This window comes from Cydia pomonella, chromosome 5 (assembly GCF_033807575.1).
Source record: "Cydia pomonella isolate Wapato2018A chromosome 5, ilCydPomo1, whole genome shotgun sequence".
Classification (NCBI taxonomy): domain Eukaryota; kingdom Metazoa; phylum Arthropoda; class Insecta; order Lepidoptera; family Tortricidae; genus Cydia; species Cydia pomonella.
Window position 1 is genome coordinate 6391767 of NC_084707.1, and position 22562 is coordinate 6414328.

At 36.8% G+C, this 22562-nt stretch overlaps 4 protein-coding genes across 7 annotated transcripts; 1 reads left to right on the forward strand and 3 right to left on the reverse strand.

The window, feature by feature from the left end:
- Positions 1-492: 492 nt before the first annotated feature.
- LOC133517569 (transcription initiation factor IIB-like) lies at positions 493-3296 on the reverse strand. Of its 2 annotated transcripts, none has more exons than XM_061850885.1 (3): positions 3157-3296; positions 1441-1797; positions 493-730 (listed from the first exon to the last, which is right to left on the reverse strand). In XM_061850885.1, the coding sequence occupies exons 1-3, from the start codon at positions 3217-3219 to the stop codon at positions 569-571; spliced, it is 582 nt and encodes a 193-aa protein (XP_061706869.1). In that variant the 5' UTR covers positions 3220-3296; the 3' UTR covers positions 493-568. The 2 variants fall into 2 exon arrangements, with proteins under 2 accessions (XP_061706869.1, XP_061706867.1); XM_061850883.1 differs by having other exon boundaries at positions 1441-1804; positions 3157-3289.
- LOC133517568 (transcription initiation factor IIB-like) lies at positions 3154-6700 on the reverse strand. Its single transcript, XM_061850882.1, has 3 exons — positions 5707-6700; positions 4690-5049; positions 3154-4233 (listed from the first exon to the last, which is right to left on the reverse strand). Exons 1-3 carry the CDS (start codon positions 5797-5799, stop codon positions 4072-4074), a joined length of 615 nt encoding a protein of 204 aa, XP_061706866.1. The 5' UTR covers positions 5800-6700; the 3' UTR covers positions 3154-4071.
- Positions 6701-7729: 1029 nt separating this feature from the next.
- LOC133517570 (transcription initiation factor IIB) lies at positions 7730-16136 on the reverse strand. Of its 2 annotated transcripts, none has more exons than XM_061850886.1 (5): positions 16075-16136; positions 15756-15866; positions 15153-15453; positions 14089-14445; positions 7730-12821 (listed from the first exon to the last, which is right to left on the reverse strand). In XM_061850886.1, exons 1-5 carry the CDS (start codon positions 16089-16091, stop codon positions 12660-12662), a joined length of 948 nt encoding a protein of 315 aa, XP_061706870.1. In that variant the 5' UTR covers positions 16092-16136; the 3' UTR covers positions 7730-12659. The 2 variants fall into 2 exon arrangements, with proteins under 2 accessions (XP_061706870.1, XP_061706871.1); XM_061850887.1 differs by having other exon boundaries at positions 15974-16090.
- Positions 16137-16466: 330 nt separating this feature from the next.
- Positions 16467-20881, forward strand: LOC133517571 (uncharacterized). Of its 2 annotated transcripts, none has more exons than XM_061850889.1 (4): positions 16467-17242; positions 17428-17668; positions 18246-18482; positions 19128-20881. In XM_061850889.1, exons 1-4 carry the CDS (start codon positions 17036-17038, stop codon positions 19160-19162), a joined length of 720 nt encoding a protein of 239 aa, XP_061706873.1. In that variant the 5' UTR covers positions 16467-17035; the 3' UTR covers positions 19163-20881. The 2 variants fall into 2 exon arrangements, with proteins under 2 accessions (XP_061706873.1, XP_061706872.1); XM_061850888.1 differs by having other exon boundaries at positions 16478-17242; positions 17428-17671.
- Positions 20882-22562: the final 1681 nt, after the last annotated feature.

Below are 22562 nucleotides of genomic sequence, written 5' to 3' on the forward strand. Positions count from 1 at the left end.
ACTTGACATAACATGACTTTACGAGTCAAGGCACGCGTCTTCGTGAATGGCACTATCTAGATATGTACTTTTTGATGTGGTTTTGGTAATTCGTTGTATCTAATTTTAATTTAATCTACATTTATTTATTATAATGCTAATTAATTGATTATTAATTACCTAATTTAATTTATTTCAATTAGGTTGTAATGTATTATTTTATTGTTTGTAGTATGATCCTGGTTGGTCGAAATAAATGATAATTTAATTTAATTTAACCTGAACGCCAAGCCTATTCTTGGCTTTTTGCCAAGGAATCGTACGTAACTAGACAACTTGATCAGGGTCTAGGTACAGAAGCTGCCAAATTGCATGGAATGGAATTCATTTATGGCTTTGCAGCTAGGTGTATCTAGGGAAGATTTTGGAATAATAAGTAAAAAACATTTAAACCGTTAATCATTTAATAATCAATCATGTTAATAAATACGTACATTTTATCCTCATCCTATTTATATATCTAATAGGTAGATGCAAACAAAAGAATAAACTCTTCCACTGTAATGTTAACCTGTGGTGTAGGTACCATCTAAATTCTAGGCAGAGCCTGAATGTGCGCTATCAGCTCCAAGTTAATGGGGATAAGGTCGGATGCATGTGGATACATGCACCTGTATGCTTCCCAGATGGCTTCGCCCGCCACGCCAGAGATGTTCTCGACGTCTTTCTGGGTTCGCTTATCGCGGGACACCTGATATAAATAACAAAATAGTACATTACGATACAAGTGCGAAAAATAGGAAATTCGAAACGAGTGGCGATAAATTAAAACACGACCGAAGGGAATGTTTTAAATCGACACGAGTTGCGAATTACCTATTCGCACATGTATCGTACAACGTTTTACAGTACATATGGCCCTTTAAATGTTCGACACAGTAACGTAATATGCTACTTCTCGCACTAGTGCTATAAAGTAGCCCCATATGTACTGTAAAAGTTTTTTAAAATTGATGGTCGTCGGAAACGAGGAAATATTTTCCTTTTCGGGATAGTTTCTAACGTTTTACTCATTTTACAAGCATTTATTTAACTGGCAATGTTTGTATGTATGTATCTAAATTAGACCCACTCCCACCTGGTTCGATTGAGATGAAATTTCAGAAAGATATGTAAGTTGGGTCACAACACAATATTATGGTACCATCAAGCTGATCTGATGATGGACACAGGAGGTGGCCATAGGAACTCTGTAATAAAATAACACACACTAATTGTGTTTGGGTTTGCTACAATTGCCTTGATGAAAATTAGTCGCCCGTTGAAAGCAAAATACAGTATAAAAGCTTGTATCAAAAATTAAACTTATGAAAAAAACTTCAAGTTTCCTTAAGAGATACTATGTAACCTAAATGTTTGTTCACTAAAGTATATTTTTTAATATCATTTACTAATACTTGCCTGAGAAGCCATAAAAATGGCCGCCGCAATAATTGCCTGACGATCGCACTGAGGCACGATTTTCATCGTCTCAGCTGCCAGGACGATGTGGTGCGATATACGCTTAACATGTGGAGGCAAATCCAAATCGTTGCAGAGACTATTCACGAACGGGTCCGTATACACAGGTTCCAGTTTGATATTTAGAAGGTTTAGGATGCTTACGAAACATTTGCCTATCGCTTTCTTGCTGCATTTGCTGGCGTGACGGATATTTTTGAATGATAGCACGTATTTTTCTTGGCGAGCGGCTATGTATACACACGCCGTCGCGATGGCATCGTTTGTAAACGTTTTTAATTGTATGCTTTTTTGTACCTGAAAACTTTATGAGTCAATATCATCTGGTGAAATTAGCAACATTTAATCATTCGTTGTTGAAGCCACGCCAGACCCCCAACACTGACTGTAAATACACCCGGCCAAAAGTATGAAAAGTATGAAAACAAGCTTATAATGAGAATAAAAGTGCATAACTAAAATTCGGGTTACGATAATTGCCAGTTCAACATCTTGTAAGGCAATTAAAAATCTTTTGGGCTTGGCTAATGTAAATTTTTGTTTATCGGTATACAATAATAATATAATAGAAACATGAGATATTAAACAAAGAACCTTTTTTTTATGCTTTTGGCCTGCAATGTATATGCACGGTGTAACACGAGGAACCCGAAAGATTTTAAAGTGTACTCCTGATCACAATTAAAGACTAAAATGTCATATATTTTTTTCTGGAATTCGCCTACTTTAGGAGTTCATACCAAATAAAAAAAACATCTTCGTATTGTTACTTAGTTCAAAACGCCTTTTTGATGCCATTATGGGGCACAGATAACCTTATTGATAGATGTCAAAAAGTGACACTTTGCAATATGGAAGGTAGAGTTAAGGAATAGAATCTCGATATACCAAAAAGTGTCTGACAAAAAACCATAAATAGGTGGCGCTACAAAACCTAGAATACTTGAGAAAACGCACTTTTCTCCGTCAATAACGCCTAGGTTCTTAGCTACTCTAGCGCTACTCTGGAGAGATTTGGAACTATTATTTATAGCTGACGGCTGGACACTTTTGCAACAGTTCTCCGTATGGAGATTCTATTCCTTGCCTCTACCTGTCATACTTTGCAAAAACTATGTTTTACTAAAAAAAACGTTAAATTCATTGTAAGGGGCTCCCCGCATTTGCACTACACATAAAATTATAAGACAAACGGCTGTCGGTTCTTCCATCTTTTATATTCATCCTTGTGTGCCGAATTTTGAAAGAAATCAATACTTTTTTTAATGTTTTTTTTTTAAACATAACTTAAAAATCACTTTTTTTATAACTTGATTGCTGTGACCAATCTCACGTATACGAGATCTATATATTTGGGTTACTCTTTGATGTCTCTTAAAACTGGTGAAATTTTAATTTTAACACAAAAGTTAAACCAAAACCAGAAAACAGTTTTTTTGCCTAAAATTGTTCAACTTTGATGCCAAATATCTCGAAGACAATGAACTTCGAAGTGACTATGGGATACTATATTGTTTAAAGCCGTTGCTGTTAATATATGATAAGCTACAAACCATTAGAAAACTAAGGTATTCAGATCGAAGGTCATTGGCGCCAGGGAGCCCCTTAAGTGCCAATTTTACCAATAACGGGGCTAACGCTAGTTACGTTACCTACCTGTTTATACAAGTCCCAGGACTTATCCACAATGCTCTTGGGAAGTTTGACGCATTCAGCCATCCTTTCAATCTAAATAAATCCATGTATCATGTCTATGTCGGTGCTAATGGATTCTTTCTCCTGGGTAACAGCAGGAGCATTCTGCGTAGCATTTTCTAGGTTGCAGCCAGGAGCTATAGTAAGTTGTTCACCTGGTGGATAGTAAAAAAAATTAAAATATTTTAGGAAAATTCATGTAAAGGTGTGTTTTTTTTACCCTTTGAACGACAGGCCTATCGTTTCGCACGTCTTCGTGGACCTTATCAGAATGCACGAAGGTTGATAATTAGGCTGTAGCCAAAAGCCAAGCGCCAAAGACGGCCAGAGGGTAAATCAATAAACAACTTGTGAGTCAAACCTTGAAGTCCATTTTGTCTTTCTTAAAGTTGTTCATGATCTGACTGTCAAATCAAATAAGTATAGTTCGTGTCATCACGATGACGCGCAGATTAATCAAATCTAACCTTTAATAACATGAAAATACTAGTCAAGGCACGCGTCGTCGTGAATGGCACGATCTATAAGTAGTGTATTTCTTTCGACAGTTCTACTTACCTACCCTCTGAGACTCAAAGTTGTCCTAAAGAAAACTTTTGGCAAACTAATACTCACCATGGAAAACCACAAGACTTAGAATTATAGAGCAAACTATTTATTTAACTTAATTTAATTTTCTTACACATGTATACAGTTAGGTCATCCAGTAACAATTGTCTCAATACATCACATGTGGCAATAACAGATACTTATAAATACGTACATTTTATTATTCTATCCTTATTTACCTATCTCACATGGTTACAAATTAAATGTTCCTTCAAACAAAAGAATAAACTCTTATACTGTAATGTTAACCTGTGGTGTAGGTACCATCTAAATTTTAGGCAGAGACTGAATGGGCGCTGACAGCTCAAAGTTAATGGGGATAAGGTCAGATGCATGAGGATGCATGAGCCTATATGCTTCCCAGATGGCCTCGCTCGCCAAGCCAGAGATGTTCTCGACGTCTTTCTGGGATCGCTTATCGTATGACACCTGATTAAAATAACAAAAAAGTATTTTAAAATTTTAAGGAATCGTGGAAATATTTTCCTTTCCGATCTAGTTTCAAACGTTTAACCCATTTTACAAGTTTTTATTTAACTCGTAATTATTATATGTATGTATCTCCACTCCCCATAGTTCGATTGAGTTGAAAACTTGAAACTTCACATACATATGTATGTTGGGTCACAACATATTATGTTACCATCAAGCTGACCTGATGATGGACACATGAGGTGGCCATAGGATCTCTGTGATAAAACAATTCTTAATTGTGTTTAGGTTTGCCAGAATTCAGCAAAGCGATTAAAGCTCGAGTCAAATATTAATTTTATGAGAAAAAACTTCAAGTTTCCGTAATATACTATGCAAACAATTACGGTACTACGTGAACGAAATTTTTGTTCACTACAGTATATTTTTTAATGTCTTTTTTTTAATACTTGCCTGAGAAGCCATAAAAATGGCCGCAGCAATAACTGCCTGACGATCGCATTGAGACACAATTTTCTTCTCCTGAGCTTCCTGGACGATGTGATGCGTCATCCGCAGAACGTAATATGGCAAATCCAAATCATTGCACAGACTATTCACAAACGGGTCCGTATATATATCAGGTTCCAGGTGAATATTGAAAATTTTCACGATGCGTACGAAACATTTGCGTAATGCTCTCTTGCCGCATTTGCTGGCGTGTACGACGTTTTTGAATGAAAGCGCAGATTTTTCTTGGCGCGCGGCTATGTATAAGCACGCCGATGCGACGGCCTCATTTGTGTTGGCTTCTAATTGTTTGCTCTCGAGTGCCTGAAAACGTGATAAGTCAATATCATCTGATGGAATTGAGTAAGCCAGGCCCCCACCCTTCAGTATGTAGATACACCCGGCCAAAAGTATGGAAACAAGCTTCGATGGATTTTATATTACGCAATGATAATTTTAAAACTGAACTTTTTTTAAATCGAATGCAACACATACATAGAAATGTAAGGCGTCCCATACTTTCTATCACTCGTCTCTTTCCACACAGACTTAACCAAAATTCGGGTTACGATTTACGATAGTTACCAGTTCAACAATTTGGGCTATCAGAAATCTTTCGAAGGTACCTATAATGTAATTTTTTGGCTAACATTATATAATAATAATATAAAACAACGTTGTTTCCCCTTTGGCCTGGGGTGTATATACCTATAGCAACGCATAAAAAGGGTGAGTCAGGATGGCGGGTGTACCTTAATAAAAATAAACAAAAAATATACTATATTTTGTACTATTTACTATATTACTACTATTCTGTCAGAATGGCGGAATTCTGTAATAACTTCAAGTACCGGGAAGTACTAAATAGAACAAATAAGGTACAAAAGTATGGTAACTAACACCCGCCATCCTGACTCGCACTAAAAAGGAATCAGAGTGGCAAGACCCAAAACCTCGTGATCGTTATCTTGCTTACGTCACCTTTTTATACAAATCCCTGCTTATATTCACAATATTCTTAGAAAGATTGACGCAAGCAGCAATCCTGTCAATCTCAATGAATCCACGTAGCATGATTATATCAGTGCAAATGGATTGATTATTCTGGGTCACAACAGAACCATTCGGCGAAGCTTTTTCGGGGTTGGGGCCAGAAGATACAGCAAGTTGTTGACGTTGTTCACCTGGTGAATAGTTGAAAAATTCAAATTATTTTTAGGAAATTTATCTAAAGACGTGCTTTATTAAATAAATGACTAGTGTCAGTCAAATCTTGAAGTCATGTTTTCTTTCTTAAAGACGTTCAAGTTCGGACTGATCAAAATAGCGTTTCCGACAATTCCACTTACCTTTGACCTAAAGGTAGGTTTAGCCTAAATATAAATACTCACCATTAGAAAACTACAAGACTTAGAATGATTGAGCAAAGTATTACCAATTTTAAAAACTAGATACTTAATCTCCTTCGTTCAACAATCTAGGATTTTCCAATACTTACGATTATTCCAAACCTTAGTCAGTTTACCAAACTTATAACCAATAAGAGCTAGCTCCAACTACTCAGATAGAGATACATTTATAACTGGAGATAGCTCTATAACTCTTGGTCAGTTGCAAAAACGCACTTAAAATATTTGGACACCGATTCAGGGCCCATAACAAAATAATTCTAAGTTCGTTCGCAGCTTACAATACCTAGATCTTTTTGAAGCTGACTATACCCCACCGTATGGAATGTCTCTGACAATCATACGGTGACGTTGGACGCAGTTTTAGGACATACCCGGGTCCGGGTGCAATTTCAGTATAGGTATCCGATTATATCAGGATTAGGGCTTTCAATACCGGAATCGTGCCCTTTTTAGGGTATTTTTCAATACCAGGATCCCGGTATTTTTAAAAACATACGAAATATGCAGTATAGGCCCTCTTTGTCCATTAAACGAGTCAAATTCGGCTGCAACAAGAAGCCCAATACACGTCAGTCATATCAAACTAGCATGTGAGATGATAATCTTATTTAATCATTATTGAAATGCATATCTGAGTAAGTGTTGATCGGCGTGGGATAAATATTTCTGGTAGTCATGGTAGTACCTATCATGAACAAAGTAGGTAAAAACTAAGCAATTTCTTTTTGTGTAAAATCTGACTAGGTAAGTATTATTATCAATTTATCATTCTTGCTAAAATTGGAGCTATGTAACATTTCAAGCTTTGTAACATTTTAAGTGAAAGATAAGATAAGAGACATAATATATTTTCCATTATACATCTTGAATGGCCGCTAAGTGCACCACATGTGTTTTATAAACACAAGAATGGGATTTTATTAAACTGTATATTTCTTTGCTATGCTCTCTACCGACTAAAAAATAAATGAAATATATAAATAATGTAAAGTGTCATTACATTAATAAGTTATTACGTTGAACTGAAAATCCGTAGCAGGTACATAATACTTAAGTGACTGTTGACAGTAAATAGAGACATTATTGGATTGTCCATTATCTTTTAAAGCTATAATGATTTATGTGGTCTAATATTTAAATCCCAATTTTTTTTATATAGTTCAAGTTCAATACTGGGATCCCGGGATTGGCATTTGGTAGAATTTCGGTATTAATACCGGTATTCAGAGAGGCCCGGTATTTGGAAGCCCTAATTAGAATATTACATAAATCATATCAAACAACGGGCATACTATGATGGCGGGAATTATCTACTTCACAAAAACGCGAAGATGTGCCGATTACGGATTACATCTGTTAACGCTTTGACCGTCAAAGATCTTCACAGACGCACACCGTTAACGATGAGCGTATAATTTATAATAGGCGTGGCGTTCAAAGGGTTATTCACTGTAAGCTTTGGAGTCCCAGAGGCCTAAATTTGTCAGCCAAAAGGGCATGCAGATTTTTTAATTGTAATTGAATTTTGATTGTCATTTCAAGCGCGATATCGTGCGTCCGCGGGACTTAAGATACATAATAAAAGCAGTCTGTAACTTAAAAATACATTTATTTGTGGCGTTACTTATAATAATTATAAACTAAACCTTAAACACACGACCAAGGCGATAATACACTATAATACAGTTTGTAGTTCTAGTCTGTTTTGGAGTAACTTTATCAGTTTGGTTTCTATTTTAATTTTAGAACAGTTTTAAGGCATTGCTTTAAATTACAGGGCTATTGCTATTTTATGACGATTTCAAAAGAGTAAAATAGCAACACTGATAAAAGGCCTCTCGTCATTGGTCAAGCGTGCGTCAATAGGCGGGTCCACACAGAGCGAACATACGCACGAGGCAATTTCCTCGCACACAAAACGGCCTGTGTAGACATGCCTCACCCGAGGCGGCGCGCGCGTATTCCTCGCCTGAGCATGCCCGCCTCAGCCGAGGCACGTCTAAACTGGCCGTTTTGTGCGCGAGGAAATTGCCTCGCGCGGATGTTCGCTCTGTGTGGACCCGCCTAATCGCAGCAATGTTGCCAGTTTACACTTGTGAATTTTTCATGATATTGTACATTTTTAGCAAATCGAACTAGTCTAATAGAGACAGTTTGGTAGATGTTTTACAACATTCGTATTGCTATTTTTACATGTTAATATGTCACATAATACAAAGTTTGTTTAAAGCAGCTTTCTCGAATAGGTTGGTTGTTGGTTGGCACTTGTCTTTTTGATTTATCTTTAGATATATATATAAGTATGGAAGTCAAGAATTTCTTTCACTACTAAATTCGTCATTCTCATAATAATCAGTATGAAAAGAAGGATTTTTGTTAATGAAAAACAATCTTTACGCATCAAGTAAATAAGAATCAAAATGCAAGGTATGTGAAATTTAAATTTCCAAAATATCATAATAAACCAACAAGCAAAGAAGTTTTAACTCAAAAAATCCTTCAAAAGTCATCCAACAAAAGACTTACAGACTCAGTTATGTATATCGCTTGTAATCAAGGGTATAAAAAATGTTCTTCAAAGGTAAATGTCAATAACATAAAACACTGCGTTATAATAATGAAGAAAAATAAAGCCGATCTTCATTTTTTTATCGACGTTTTTGAATCGTAAATTTGATGGGCAGATAAGTCCCAAATAAAACACTATTTCGCAAGATGTTTGTACAATTTCTTAATCGTTACTGTGTGCACTCGAGTTGGGCGTGCAGCGGAGCGGGGCGTGCGGCGTGCATGTTACACAAATGCAAACATATAGGAGCGGTCTTAGTGCACGCTGCTCAAATCACTTATGAGCCCGACGCCACGCTGCACGCCCCGCCGAACGCTTCGCTTCGAGCGTCCACTCAGGCCTTACACCAATGGATATTTTAATAAGATATTTTAATGGTATCTAAACAGCAAAGAAAACGGTGAGTCTTTTCTTATACCCATCAAATGTATATTCAAATCTGCAAAAAAAGGCGGTAACTAAAAAAAACGCTTTAATAGGATATCTACCATACTAGCGGATAATCTCAACTAAAACTGTACAGCAAACGGCTTCTCTCGTACAAAATAAATCACAAAATCCAACGCGGCGTTGGCTGGTAAGTCCAAAAATAATACTTAAACCTAAGTTAATATAAAAACGAATAGATCCATCCACATTAACCCAAAAGACTTCAATGGTACAATCAGCAAAACTATTAGCCAAGCACCCCTGCATGCGTGTATGCAGCATTGCCAAGCTTATATCTTGGCTGATAGTACATAAAAGCTGTGACATAATAATGACTGCTAAACGTTCACTGTAGAGTTTCTCTCCTGCATTCTTTTTTTCGAGATGGCATCTCTAAATCTAGCTTAAACTAACAGGCGTCTTCTGATTAAAATAACACTAACAATAACAGCCATAACAGGTTAAGGATTATATCTTAATTAACTATTTCTTCAACCAAAAACATCACTTTTGACACTGACAAATTAGAATCAACTAATCCAGATTTAATTCTTGGCCTGTTACCAAAATCAGAATACGCCTGTAACTCACTAAATTGATCTTTTGTTTGAGGAGCATTTTTATAAAGGTAACAGTCTCTCTCTTTTTTTAACTTTTTTACTTATCTGGTACAATGTTCAGCGAAAATGTGGAAGATGCTTATAATAATTCTACACCAGTCCTAAGGCTTATTTATAGATAAATAGGTCCCGAAGTCACGCAGCTACATTTTTTTACGAATTATTCCCAGTGTTAAAGTCGCCATATTGGCTATGTGTGCGCCTGTGGCGCCGTCTGGTTGCTATAGGCCCCATTAGTTATTCGACAGCTGATATATGTCAACTTCCGGTCCACGAAGGTTCACAATGATGTCAAGGCGTACGCAGTCCTGTTTTCGTTTTCCCAGTTTTCACATACCCATTGTTATACTCTATGGCATTTTTAAGCAAGATTATTGCCGACTGGATTAACTGGTAATAATTCATTTTCACGATACTCTGCAATATATACATCGCTTTATGTAGCAGTTTAGTAATCAATGCGATAATAAGTAGGTAGATACAACATATACAAAAAAGTCAGTTATTCCGTCTTACACACACGCAAGTTGCGAAATAAACGCATGAATGAAAACGCACAATCGGTGATTCCTCGCGAATTAATTAGTCTCAAAAAATAAGAAATCATTTATGATGAAAGTTTTTACTTAGCTATAGATCGTGTCATCCAAGATGACGCGCAGATTTGTCAAATCTCACCTTTATTAACATGACAATAGGTACGAGTCATGATCTATGTCGCTGCTGTTTAAAGTTGAATGGCAAAGGGTGGATAGGCAAAATGTAATCAGTCAGGCAACTTTTTGTATCGTAAATGCTAATAATATGTAAACAAATTGGCGTCAGAGTTCTTAACATTAAGTTAATTATATATCACGTCATTCATGACGACAGGTGCGTCGACTGTCATATTATTAAAGGTTAGATTTCACAAACCTGCGCGTCACCGTGGATGACACGACATATCATAACATATAGTCTAACGCAGCTAAGCAGTCAATTTTGAGTTATGAATTGAACCTTATATATATGACACTAAGGCTATTAGTTAAACAGTAGGTCTTAGTCTCGTAAATATAAGGGTCAATTCATAACTGACAAAATTTACTTCTTAACTTACAACGACTATAGTAACCTTTGCTCAGCATTCATTTTGCTAATATTATGCAAAATTATAAAATGATACGTTAAGGGGTAACAGGAGTGGTCATTTCTCCATACAAACGTACTTGACTGTTTCCTCCGTGGTTTTTGAAGCTAGAGCAATGATGTTTTCAACACAGATTATTATTATCAATATCTGTGTCGGACTGTTTTGCTTTTTTTGGTATTTCTGTTTCCTAAGGCGCTAGTGCACTGCAAATATTCGCAAAAACGGGTAATTTACTAGGCCGCAAAGAGAAGCATGGTATTCAAAAATGAAATCAATTAGGCTAAAAAGCAAAACAATCCGACACAGATATTTCATTGCCATTTAGATTACAAAATTTCGTTACATTTGGTTAAGTTTTGGAGGAGGAAACGGTCGAGTACAAAACATCGTTTTTTTAAGATTTTTACGCAGGATTTTTCGCCTAACCTGGCGTTGTCCTTATCACACTAGTTTTAGGAGCTGCTTCCGTTAGCGAGACGGATATATTTATCTAAAATATTTAAATCTCAGCTCCCATATCCTCTTAAAATTTAGTTTCAGTTCGCACTTGGACAAGTTTTTTTTAAACAAGGCAGTCCAGGGAACTGAATGTTACTGGCGCAGTCTGTTGGGATGCAGTCATATTCCCCTTAAGGTACCATTCCAAATTCGACTTAACGCGGAATGCAAATACAGCCATATAGTTGAAGTCCGCAGTCGAATTTGAAATGGAACCTTTATGCAACTCGTGTTCTGTTAAATTATTGGAAATCTTTGATATTTGAAAGTAATAATGACATTATTTATCACTATAAGGCTTAGTTTATATTAGTAACGATGACAATATGGTACTGACGTTTGATAGTTCTTATCTCTTTACAATAAGGTTTACGCATCATCAGTTAACAGATTATGTGATGGTACAGGCAAACAGAATGGATAAGCAACAGCGGGCGATTCCAGTGGGGCAATTCACTGCATGTCGCACGCTGCGATTATACACTAAAATAAGTCTAGCCTCATTAATAGCAATCAACACTTATAAATAATATGTGAATGTATTGTAAGGAATCTCGTCGACAGAATTTACGAAGTTGTTTGTTTTTGTGTAAAGATGCGACTAACAGCGGGCGATATCCTCAGTGGGGCAATTCACAGAGTTCACCGGCCGATGCATAAATGGATAGTTATTTGTGTTTGGTACATTAAATTAAAAATGGCAGATAAGTTGTTTTACGAAAAACATGGGTAGGGGTGGAAAAAAGTGGACTTTTTTTATTTGACAAACAATGAACCGAACACTGTATATTGATACTAGAAACCTGAGATAATTGTCATGCTGGTCTTCAAACACTGTCAGGAATAATTTTCTGTCATGCCTGGTATCTTGATAAGTATTGTCAATATTACTGACGTCAACTGACGATTCTTAGGTTGTCGGACTCCCAGATGGTCAGGCTGATACTGATAAATATTGTAAATATTACATTTGCGGCAAGAACTCGATAGGTGTGGCGAATTTAAGTTGTCCGGGGACAGTTTGGCCGCAAACGTGTACATGAGCTTGTAGACCTGCCAGATTATCAGTAATAAATATTGTCAATATTACTGAAGTTTCCACATATCTACATCAGGAGTAGGAATTCGATAGGTGTAGCTAACTTGAAGTCATCAGGGAACAATTTGGTTGCGACATTAGTTTGCAGGACTGCCAGTCATAAATATTGTCAATATTACTGACGTCAACACAGTTAGTGATAAATATTGTCAATATTACTGTTTGCACATACAGTCTACATCTGTGGGAGGAACTCGATGGGTGTGGCGAATTTGAAGTCATCGGGGAAGAGTTTAGCTGCAAATGGATACATGAGCTTGTAGGACTGCCGGATGGTAACGTCGGCCACGCCAGCGATGTCGCCGATCTCTTTCTGGCTGCGTTTGTCTTCTGATGCCTGTAACAATCACAAATATATTTGAGAAATGTGAAACAAACTTAACATACCCTGCCTACGATGCTGGAGGTCCCAGGTTCGAATCTGATTAGGGCATTTATTTGTGTGTTCATCGCGAGTATTTGTGCCTCAGTTAAGGACTTTTTCTATGTATTTAAGTACATATCTACCATATACAAAATATCTAATATATATCGTCGCCTAGTACCCACAACACAAACCTTATTTATTATTTTGATTTGTGTAAAACTGTACCATAATTATTATTTACAGGGACCGTGTGTTGGAGGGTCTGCCATCTTGTGGCCTGAATGGGAAACAAACATGTACATTGACACTTCACGCCAAAGCAAATGCTGCCATCTACCGTTCTCGTATGTTTTCTTGAGCATAGCCATGCCATCTTGTGGACTACATTGGAAGCATAAACTTCACATTTACACCTTGCGCCAAAAACCTGACGTCTCCAGTGTCCCCACAGTTTATGCATGCTCTCCATAGTGTGACACAAAAACTTTCAATTTTATGCAGTCCCAAGTTATGGTCTGAAAATGTTGGTGTTAACCAGAACCTAAATAAGAAATAAACATTGTTCATTGTCAAGTTTCATATCAAAGGATTTGTAGAACGGCATGTGCAATTATTACATTACTATGTCTAAAGCACTATGTTACAATTTATTGTAATGTAAAAATAATTTCCAATTCAATAGTTTACTCATATAGCACTACTAAGTAACTAGTTCAACTAAAAATGCTAATAGATAAAAAGGTATTAACCTAAAACGAATTTGCATTTTTCCTTAATTGCTACCTTAATGAGTTCAACACCCTTTTGTTAACAAAGACCAAATGTGACAAGTTAAAAGTAAAACTATCATTTACCCGAATACCAAATATAAGGTATCCGCCTTGGTTGTTGATAAGGAATTTTCCATGTAACATACATACATCTTTATATTAATGATAGGTATTATTGCTGAAAATATCCTTTGCTTCAACCTCGTAAGGTCCACCATATAATATAATCCACCATAATAAATTGAGATGAATTTCGCTTGTTTGAGAAAGCAATTAAACAAGAGAAATGCTACTTTATTTGGTTTATGAAAGGTTCAAATATGATTGAAACAGAGCATACATTGTAATGTACTTTCGGGCTTATGAGGTTAAAACAACACATATAGGTAGCCCATCAAGTATATCAATGTTCTCAATATATTACTTTCTTATCATACACTTGAAATTTATTGTTAGCAAGCACTTACCTGAGAAGCCATATAAATAGCAGCGGCGGCAACTGAAATAGGACTTCGTCCAGACACGATATCCAGCTCTCCCGCCTTCCTTGCAATATGTGTGGCTGCCCTTTGGACAGAGTTCGGAAGCCCCAAGTTTGAGCAGAATCGGGACATGAAGTCCGCTGTGGTGATGAGGTCCACCGAGGTCTCCAGAGCTTTGAGAATGAGTTTGAAACACCGGCCAATCTCTTTCTTGCTGATTTTGCTGACAGCACAGATCTCTTTGAATGTACGAGGCACGCCCTCCTGGCGGCAGGCAATGTATAGGCATGCTGACGCAATGGCGTCATTTGCTCGGCCTTTTAAGTTTTTGCCATCATGTACCTGGAAATACACAATGAAATTTGATCGAACTTTTGAATAAACATAAAACATCCAATTATGATGTTTTGTATCATAATAGAAACAGAATAGGTAACAAGTTTTTCTCAAAGATTTCATGAAAGAGTCCTTATTTTTGCTGCTTAGTTGTATTCTATTAACCCCAATCCAATTATTTCATAACTTAGCATGTACACCTCCTAGCAACTTTCTGCTGCTTTAAATAACGATTAAATAAAAAAGCCTTAATTTCCAAATTTCCCATTTTACATTTGAAGTTTTACTACTAACTAACTAACTAACTATCGTGGCGCAGTGACCCAAAGAGGGTCTTGGCCTCCAAAACGAGAGAATGCCACCTGTCCCGATCCTGTGCCACTTCCTGCCAGTTGTCGGCTTTGAGTTGGCACAGATCCGCCTGTACAATGTCGCTCCAGCGGTATCTGGGCCTGGGGAAGTTTTACTACTATTTATTTATTTAATTTGGACCCCTCTTCGAGTGTAGGCCTCCTCCAACTCTCTCCATTTTTGCCTGTCTTCCACTTTGATTAGCCAGTCTTTCCCTGCAGTTTCTGTAATATCATCTAGCCATCGTTTATATGACTATGCAAGTGCTTAACTCATTATTTCTTATTCCAATTGGATTATGAGGTTTAAACATTTAACCTTATTTAAAAATACATGATTCTGTGAATATTATATATACATACCTGTTTAAACAAATTGTTAGCCCTGTCCACAATAGTTTTGGGAAGATTAATGCGGTCAGCCATTGTGTTGATCTCTCTGAATGCATTAATCAGAGCTCTGTCTGTACTGCTAATGCTGCGTCTGTTCTGATACTTTGATACACCAAAACTGTCAAATGAAGCATCGCCACGGCCAGGACCGATGATTGTGGAAAGGTCTCCGCCCGAGAGGAGAGGGTTCTCGGGACCACCAACACGAGAGGGGTCTACTCCCGACTTCTCGTTGCTGAATGTACGCCATTCTGAACCCACATCAATTACTCTGTGAATAAATGATTCTTTGTCAACAAATAGGTGTGTTCTAAGTATAGAAGCTTTTGGCTACGAAAATTAAAAGTTGTGGACTGCCAATAAAGAAATCTACATAGCTACTTTGTAAACAAATGTTATAAGCATCACTGGAACGTACATAAAATTTGCACATATTATAGTCCCATTCGCCGTAAAATTAGCTTCTGAATACATTTGTAAAAATTGATTTGAGGGATTTCGAAACTTTAGAAACTTAGCTTTGGAAAGCTAAGTGAATTTCGTAACATTGCCAAATATCCAGAATAACGTTACCTGTCTCCGACGACGAGGCCACATTCCGAGCAGATCATGTCACCTGCCCGGTAATCCTCAATAAGCGGCGCGTCGGGGTGAGCATAGCAGACCACCTTATTTGCCTCAATTCTAAAACCACAAAGGAAAGTTCATCATCAGTAAATTACAAAACGTACCATCAGGTAAACTTTACCGTGACATAGTGTAAGAGGCTACCATTACCACAAATAACTTACGTAGAATCTTAACCAACATTATTAAAATTCAGTTATACAATATATAAACAAATTACTTCAGTACGACGGAAACAGGAATAAAAATAAATGAGAAAACAGACCTTGACGTGCTCGCCATGATTGTCAAGTGTTGTCTATAGACAATGTGTGTATTTTTTAAAATGTTCTGTGCGCCCATAGAGATCGGAATTTCAATAGATGGTGGGTTCCTATAGATGCGCTACACGCATGCGCCCGTGAGGGACAGAACATACGCAATGTGACAAAATTAAAAACACCACGTACCTAATTTGGTCGGATTATTTTATTTGTTGCTCAGCATTTGCCCAGCATAAACCATACTAAAATTTTCGGTGGGGAAATAATCAAAAATGAGACTGATAAGGACAATAGCGCTTTCTTTGCTACTCCTACTGAAAGATACATAAGCCTTTGCCGTTCGGTCATTTCTCCCCAACGGTCATGCCTGGTCCAGTACAAAGTACAAACGTGCAGTATTTTGCCATTTTAACACTATTAATATCTTGTTCCTTAAAACTTAATTAATCTGACGCAATAATAAAATTAATGCAAATCCTGTAATTAATACAAAAACGCAATTAACCATCAATTATATAATTGTTTAATTCATCACCGATAGATGTCACTGTCATGCAAGAATGAAATAAAGCGCTATTCAAAATAAAATTGAAAACGCAGTCGTAATACATTAAGCTTAAATAAAAACTTTTACAAACTTCATGAACTCTGATAGAAATAATAAAATGTAATTGGCAGAAATTGGAGCATTCTACGTCAGTAACTACAAAAAAGTAGAAACGCCAAACGAAATGAACGTCAACGATATGACAGCGTTAAGTAAAACGCAATTAAAACTATTGCTTACGACTATTTTTAGTTATATTTTACCCTTAAATAGTGTTAAAATTGAATTTAGATATTCTTAATTATTCTTTAATTTACAATTCCGTGATATAAAGTTGTGTCCTATTCATAAATTGGAAAAACCGAGCTTTACAGTCTCTATCCTGCTGCAGTTTTTTACAAGTTCCTTTATTAGACATGGAGCGAACTCTGAAAAAAACTGTGTCGTTGCGTCAAATGAAATTGTTGTTGGAGTTTTTAGAGAAGAATAGAAATCTGGCGCTCGGCCGATTGCGATCCAAGGAAGGGCGCGCGTTGTCTAAAAAATTATGGGCAGAGTGCGCGGACATTTTAAATGTTGAAAATGTCGGATCTTCATTTAGAAATGGCAGGGAATGGGCTAAGGTAAAAACTTGATATACCTATTTCTCAATTTAACAGAACCATGTATTTTCTTTTGTTTGATAATAATTGTTATAAAATTGTTTGCAGACTTCAAGTTTTTAAACAAAAAAGTTTTTCTAACAACTTTTACAAAAAAAAAAGTTAAACGTGATGTCTATGGTAAACATACCATGTTATGTTTTCAGTTCTATACAGATTACAAAGCCCGACTAAACAACAAAGTAAGAGCAATGAGAAATAATGAAACCACAGCAGCAACTGGAGCAGAAATAGAACTCACTTCACTGGAAACCAGGCTGTGCAATATCCTTGGGTACAATATCAAAGATCTGCTCATGGCAAAAGCAAACCCTTTAAGCTTAACCCGAGAAGCCAAAAAAGAGTCAAAAATTAAAGGAAAGAAAATAAAACTAAAAAGAAGAAGGAGTAGTAAGTAATAATTTCAATATTATACATTCACCATAGGCCCATTAGGCCATCACATAACAACTTATGGTGCAAGTAGAACTTCTGTACCCAGTAATTAGTCAACAGGTCACCCTCATACTACCTGGAGGCACACACTTGAAAACAGCAACAGTAAAGGAACTTTAGCTTGAGTTATTTCAGTACACGGCAGGAAGAAGTTGATAACTTGAGATATAAAATGGAAGAAATTAGAACTTAAAATAGAATTGCATAAGGTTCAAATTACTTAAATTTTATCTCATGTTTGGACTTATTGTTAAATGTAATGGACCACTGGTTCCTGGTATATGCTAAGCTCTCTTGAATATTAAATTTTTAATAGTATAAAATATCAGAATTCATTTTTATTTTAAATTAAACTGGGCCCATAACCTAATGAAACAAATGTTCCTAATCTCTAATGAAGTCTATCAAAGACTGGAATTTCACTGAAGTCATTTCAATACAAAATCATAACCTGATAGCCAGTTTAAAAAATTGTAATATAAATTTTCTCATACTCAACCACTTAACTTTTTTCTTTTCTTTTTTTTAGGTTCATCAGACAGTTCAATAAACTCTGCAAAAGAAACTCTAGAAAGAATAGAAGAATCCCGCATAGAAGTAGACAGACTTAAGGCCGACGGTCTCTTTAAAATAGCAGACAGTCTAGCACAGATGGCAGAGGCTCAGAACAGAGTAGCAGCGAGTATGGAGAACCTGGGGGCGGGAGTGTGGCAGCTCTTGCAGAGGTTTGGCCCTGCTCCGGGGCCACAGGATGGGAAAATTTGGGGTAATTTAGGTTGATGTATTAATTTATTTTATATTAAGAATCAGAACCGCCTGTTGCTGTTAAAACTATCGCAAAATTTTATTATACGGAAAGTTTCATAGTTCTCCGCTGAATGATGTTGATCAGTCCATTGATTGTAGTTGGTGCAAGTGGAACTAGCCCCTAAGAGACACAAAATATAAACCTGCCGCCATACAATCGTCACATTCAAGTAACATAATTATGTCTGGAATGCACTAGTTTTCGTTGGCGTTCTTTACTTCACTAGATGGCGCTGGTATGTCTCCTATATTTTTATCATTTATGGAATGAAGCTCTTTTTGGCTTTGCATATCTTGAGTACGTGCCGTGCGCCGCAGTGGATCTTACTTATCAAAACACAAAATCTGAAAAAATCAAAATCATCAGTTGAGATCGTGGTCAAACGCCTCCCTATCGTTATAAAAAAAAAACGGGAATCCCTGCTGAGTTTTTTTAGAGCAATATTTATCTTAAACAAATAATGTATTGACATGTTAAGTAACGATTTCATAATGTTCATCATTATGAAATCGTGACTTAACATTACCAGTTTTGAATTAATTAATTACGTATGTCGTCAATTACCATACAAACGTTTTGTTCAAATGATAATATTTATTGCAGATGAAAAAGTTCAAGAGCACAATATCCTGCAATGAAGGTGGAACCATGGTTATTATCAAGGTCAAATTTTTGTAATATTTATGACCTCGAACAACCACAGATAAGAAAAAGTTTTATTTTTTCTGTGACCCTGACATTACATGAACATACTATATTTTAAGTCATGGTTGCCTAGGGCAGAGATCGGCAAACTCTTGAAAAGACCCAACCGCAGTAGAAATCGCCAGTTTTAGGAATGTCAATGAGAATGTTTTCAGTGGTTTAAGAGATCAGAAGATGTACATTTTTTTAGTTGCTTGAAGAGCCGCAATCGTACCTGGAAATAGCCGCATGCGGCGCGTGAACCGTGGTTTGCCGACCCCTGGCCTAGAGGTACCTAAGGTGTACAACTTTCAAACTGGAAGGCAATTCTTTTAAGGATCTACTACCTATATTATGAGCTTATGATTTATGTTATTTTGACAAGGTTGTAAAATGTATAATATCCTAGTCATGTTGGGTGATATTCATATTGTCGAATTAAGTACAGTAGGCGCTCGATAATCCGGCGCTCGCCAATCCGGCACGCTCAGTAGTCCGGCATTTTGGGAATCAGGTAGCCCGCTCTATAATCCGGCATTTTACACAGCTGAACGCCGGACTACTGAGCGGGTTCGAGTAGTTTCTCTCGCTCGGCAGTCCGGGCCTATCCTTAATAGTGAAGCCACGTGTTTGTTTTGCTTTTGCTTGTTTCGCAGCGTCGCTTTGACAAAATGACAAGCTTTTACTTCCATACAAATTCGATAATCCGGCAGTTCCGACAATCCGGCATAGAGGGAAAAAATCGGTTGCCGGATTATCGAGCGCCTACTGTACATCAATAATTTTACGTGAATTATTTGTAATTGTTACGACCATTTTTAAAAAAGCTAGTAAAAATATGTGATGAAATGAATTATTTAATGGATGAAAGTGTTTGGTTGAATCTTAGTTTCAGCCACATAATGCTCTAATATAGGGTTGCCATCTCTAAAATTTGGAAACCAGGACAAGACGCGTGAAAACCGCGGATTTTAGAGTCCAGAACCCGGACTTGCCAACAGGTTGTGCGTGTGTCGCGGGCGGCCTAAGACTTTTAATTTGTAAACTCCCCGGACGCTCCCCGGATGCCCTCTAAACTAGGACAAATCCGGGGAAGCCCGGACGGATGGCAACCCTACTCTAGTATAGTTAGGGTTGCCATAATTATTGGTAAAAATAGTGTTACGCGTTATGCCATCTCATAGCTTAATCTCACATAGGTATAGAAACAATGTGGTTAAACAGAGATAATTGTGATCATTTATAATATTCTACAGCAGTATTGATATACGGGACAAAAACGGTACGAGTAAAAATACGGGACGCGATACTTAAGTACGGGCGGGCGGGTAAGGCACGGTGACGGTCCCGTAATATACTAAAGGGACTGGGACTAAGTCTCCGTATTTAAGTATCGCGTAGCCCCGGGACGTATGGCAACCCTATCTATAGTGAACTATGTTATAAACAATTATCGCCAAAATAAACCTTATCTTGTTGCAATAATACTTAATGTCTCAATACATTATCTTGTTTTTCTCACCACATCGTGTGAGGGTCACTGAAAGGGGTACAGACGTAAAATGATAATTGATAACAGTTATCAAACTAACCCTTGTGTACACATGTAAATAGTACGTTTATGTATTATTAATACTTAGGTATGTAAATAAAATTATAAATTTTATTAGAAATGTTTGAATTATTTTACCGCATGCGGAATAATCACATGATTTGAACTGAATAGTAGCTTAATGCGTGACAGTAGCGTTTACTTGGCGGCACTGGGAAACTTTAATTGTGTAAAAAATCCAGACTTAAAATAGCAATAATAGTATGAAAATTTGGTCCTCAATAAGTACTTACACATTTTAAATCACATTAGAGTTTTTTCCACATCTATTTCTTGAGAAAGTAAGCAGCAGAAAATATCTAAGTCGTCGGGATGTTCAAAACAAACCAAATACAACTTTATTGTTAGGACAATAAGGTCATGCAGTGGTACATTGTTGGTACGTTATTTTGACACCTAAGCTGACATTTTTCAGTCTTAAAATTACCTTTTTTTCTAAATTGGTCAAGTCAAATCTTGCAAGTTAAATTTGACCCACTTCCCTGTTACTGATGAAGCGTGAAAATTTGTATAGGTAGAAATGTAAGTCGGGATACAATGCAATATTATGGTACCCTCGAGCTGATTTGTTGATGGAGACAGGAGGTGGTCATATGAACTCTGTGATAAAACAACGCACCCTAATTGTATTTGTGGTTGTTAGAATTGCTTCGATGAGTATTAGTTGTCTGGATGAAGGTTTACATCTGCGTCCGTGGTTGCCTGTGGTATTAGAGTCAGCGATAAAAGCTTGTACCAAAAATTAAATTTTTGGCAAAAAAAAATGTATGGTTAGAAAGGTGTGTTACGATATATTTGGCTACGTTGGCTGTCACTATCTATTTCATGCTGACTGTACTAATTAAATAAACAATTAACAAATGTCACGCAGGCATAACCATAGATCTGACGTGACCACAGACCTAAAAATGCTATGGGCGTGACATCAGTGCAAGCTTTTTTATCCGTATGAGGGCCAAGGTCCGTCAGCTGTGATCATGACATGACAGCACGCATAGAGATGACAGCAGTGATCGATTTCAGTAATCAACATTGACCTCCTTGCTCCATTCATCGTTTAATTCGCAGCCCGGTTAGTTACGCAATCTCTTAACTTGTTATTTTATGCTAAGCCAAAATCCACCTTCATTGAAAGATGTGAGATTTCATTTTGAATGGATTTACGTACTTGTTTATGTTGCTTGGAAAGTAACAATTTTCGTTTGTTTTGTGGTATTTCGATAGATGGCGCTGTCAACAGTATCAAGACTATCAAGGTGCTATAAAGTTAATGTAATGTAAATGACCTTTTGAATGGCGCGACGCCTAAAATGGTTGCATATTGGAGCCCAAAAGGTTGCGTTGCAATACTTGTAATGCCTTTAGGTAAAAACAATTAAATTTTGCATTTAACAGCATTAACTTTTTTACAAATGCATGAACAAACCGATCCCATTATTGATATGTAAATTAAGGAAACTATAGATCTATTTACTGCTTAATCTACTGATTAATGTTATTGAATGACTGTTTGTTTCTCAATGAATAAAAACATATATATTACCTAATTGGAATCATACTAATGTAGCGTGACTTCATTTTTCCGTCAACGGCAATATGAAATGTACGGGCCCTGACTATGACACATTTTATGAAAATATTAGGACTTGTGTTACTCGTATTTCAAGTAGAAACACTACATCAAGTAGAGTTCCCCCCTCATTTACTTTTGGCCCGTAGGGGGCCGAATTTCGAACGCTCGA

Bases quoted from the DNA above. Each gene is read 5' to 3' on its own strand.
- LOC133517569 (XM_061850883.1), bottom strand. From the start codon at position 3,242: ATGGATTTATTTAGATTGAAAGGATGGCTGAATGCGTCAAACTTCCCA. The intron at 1,805-3,156 runs GTAGGTAACGTA...TGACTCATAAAG, and splicing joins CCTGGGACTTGTATAAACAG to TTTTCAGGTACAAAAAAGCA. The intron at 731-1,440 runs GCAAGTATTAGT...TATTTATATCAG, and splicing joins CCATTTTTATGGCTTCTCAG to GTGTCCCGCGATAAGCGAAC.
- LOC133517568 (XM_061850882.1), bottom strand. From the start codon at position 5,799: ATGCTACGTGGATTCATTGAGATTGACAGGATTGCTGCTTGCGTCAAT. The intron at 5,050-5,706 runs GTGACGTAAGCA...TCACGTTTTCAG, and splicing joins GCAGGGATTTGTATAAAAAG to GCACTCGAGAGCAAACAATT. The intron at 4,234-4,689 runs GCAAGTATTAAA...TATTTTAATCAG, and splicing joins CCATTTTTATGGCTTCTCAG to GTGTCATACGATAAGCGATC.
- LOC133517570 (XM_061850886.1), bottom strand. The intron at 15,454-15,755 runs GTAACGTTATTC...ATTTATTCACAG, and splicing joins GGCCTCGTCGTCGGAGACAG to AGTAATTGATGTGGGTTCAG. The intron at 12,822-14,088 runs GTAAGTGCTTGC...TGATTGTTACAG, and splicing joins CTATTTATATGGCTTCTCAG to GCATCAGAAGACAAACGCAG.
- LOC133517571 (XM_061850888.1), top strand. From the start codon at position 17,036: ATGGAGCGAACTCTGAAAAAAACTGTGTCGTTGCGTCAAATGAAATTG. The intron at 17,243-17,427 runs GTAAAAACTTGA...TTATGTTTTCAG, and splicing joins ATGGCAGGGAATGGGCTAAG to TTCTATACAGATTACAAAGC. The intron at 18,483-19,127 runs GTAATTTAGGTT...TATTTATTGCAG, and splicing joins ACAGGATGGGAAAATTTGGG to ATGAAAAAGTTCAAGAGCAC.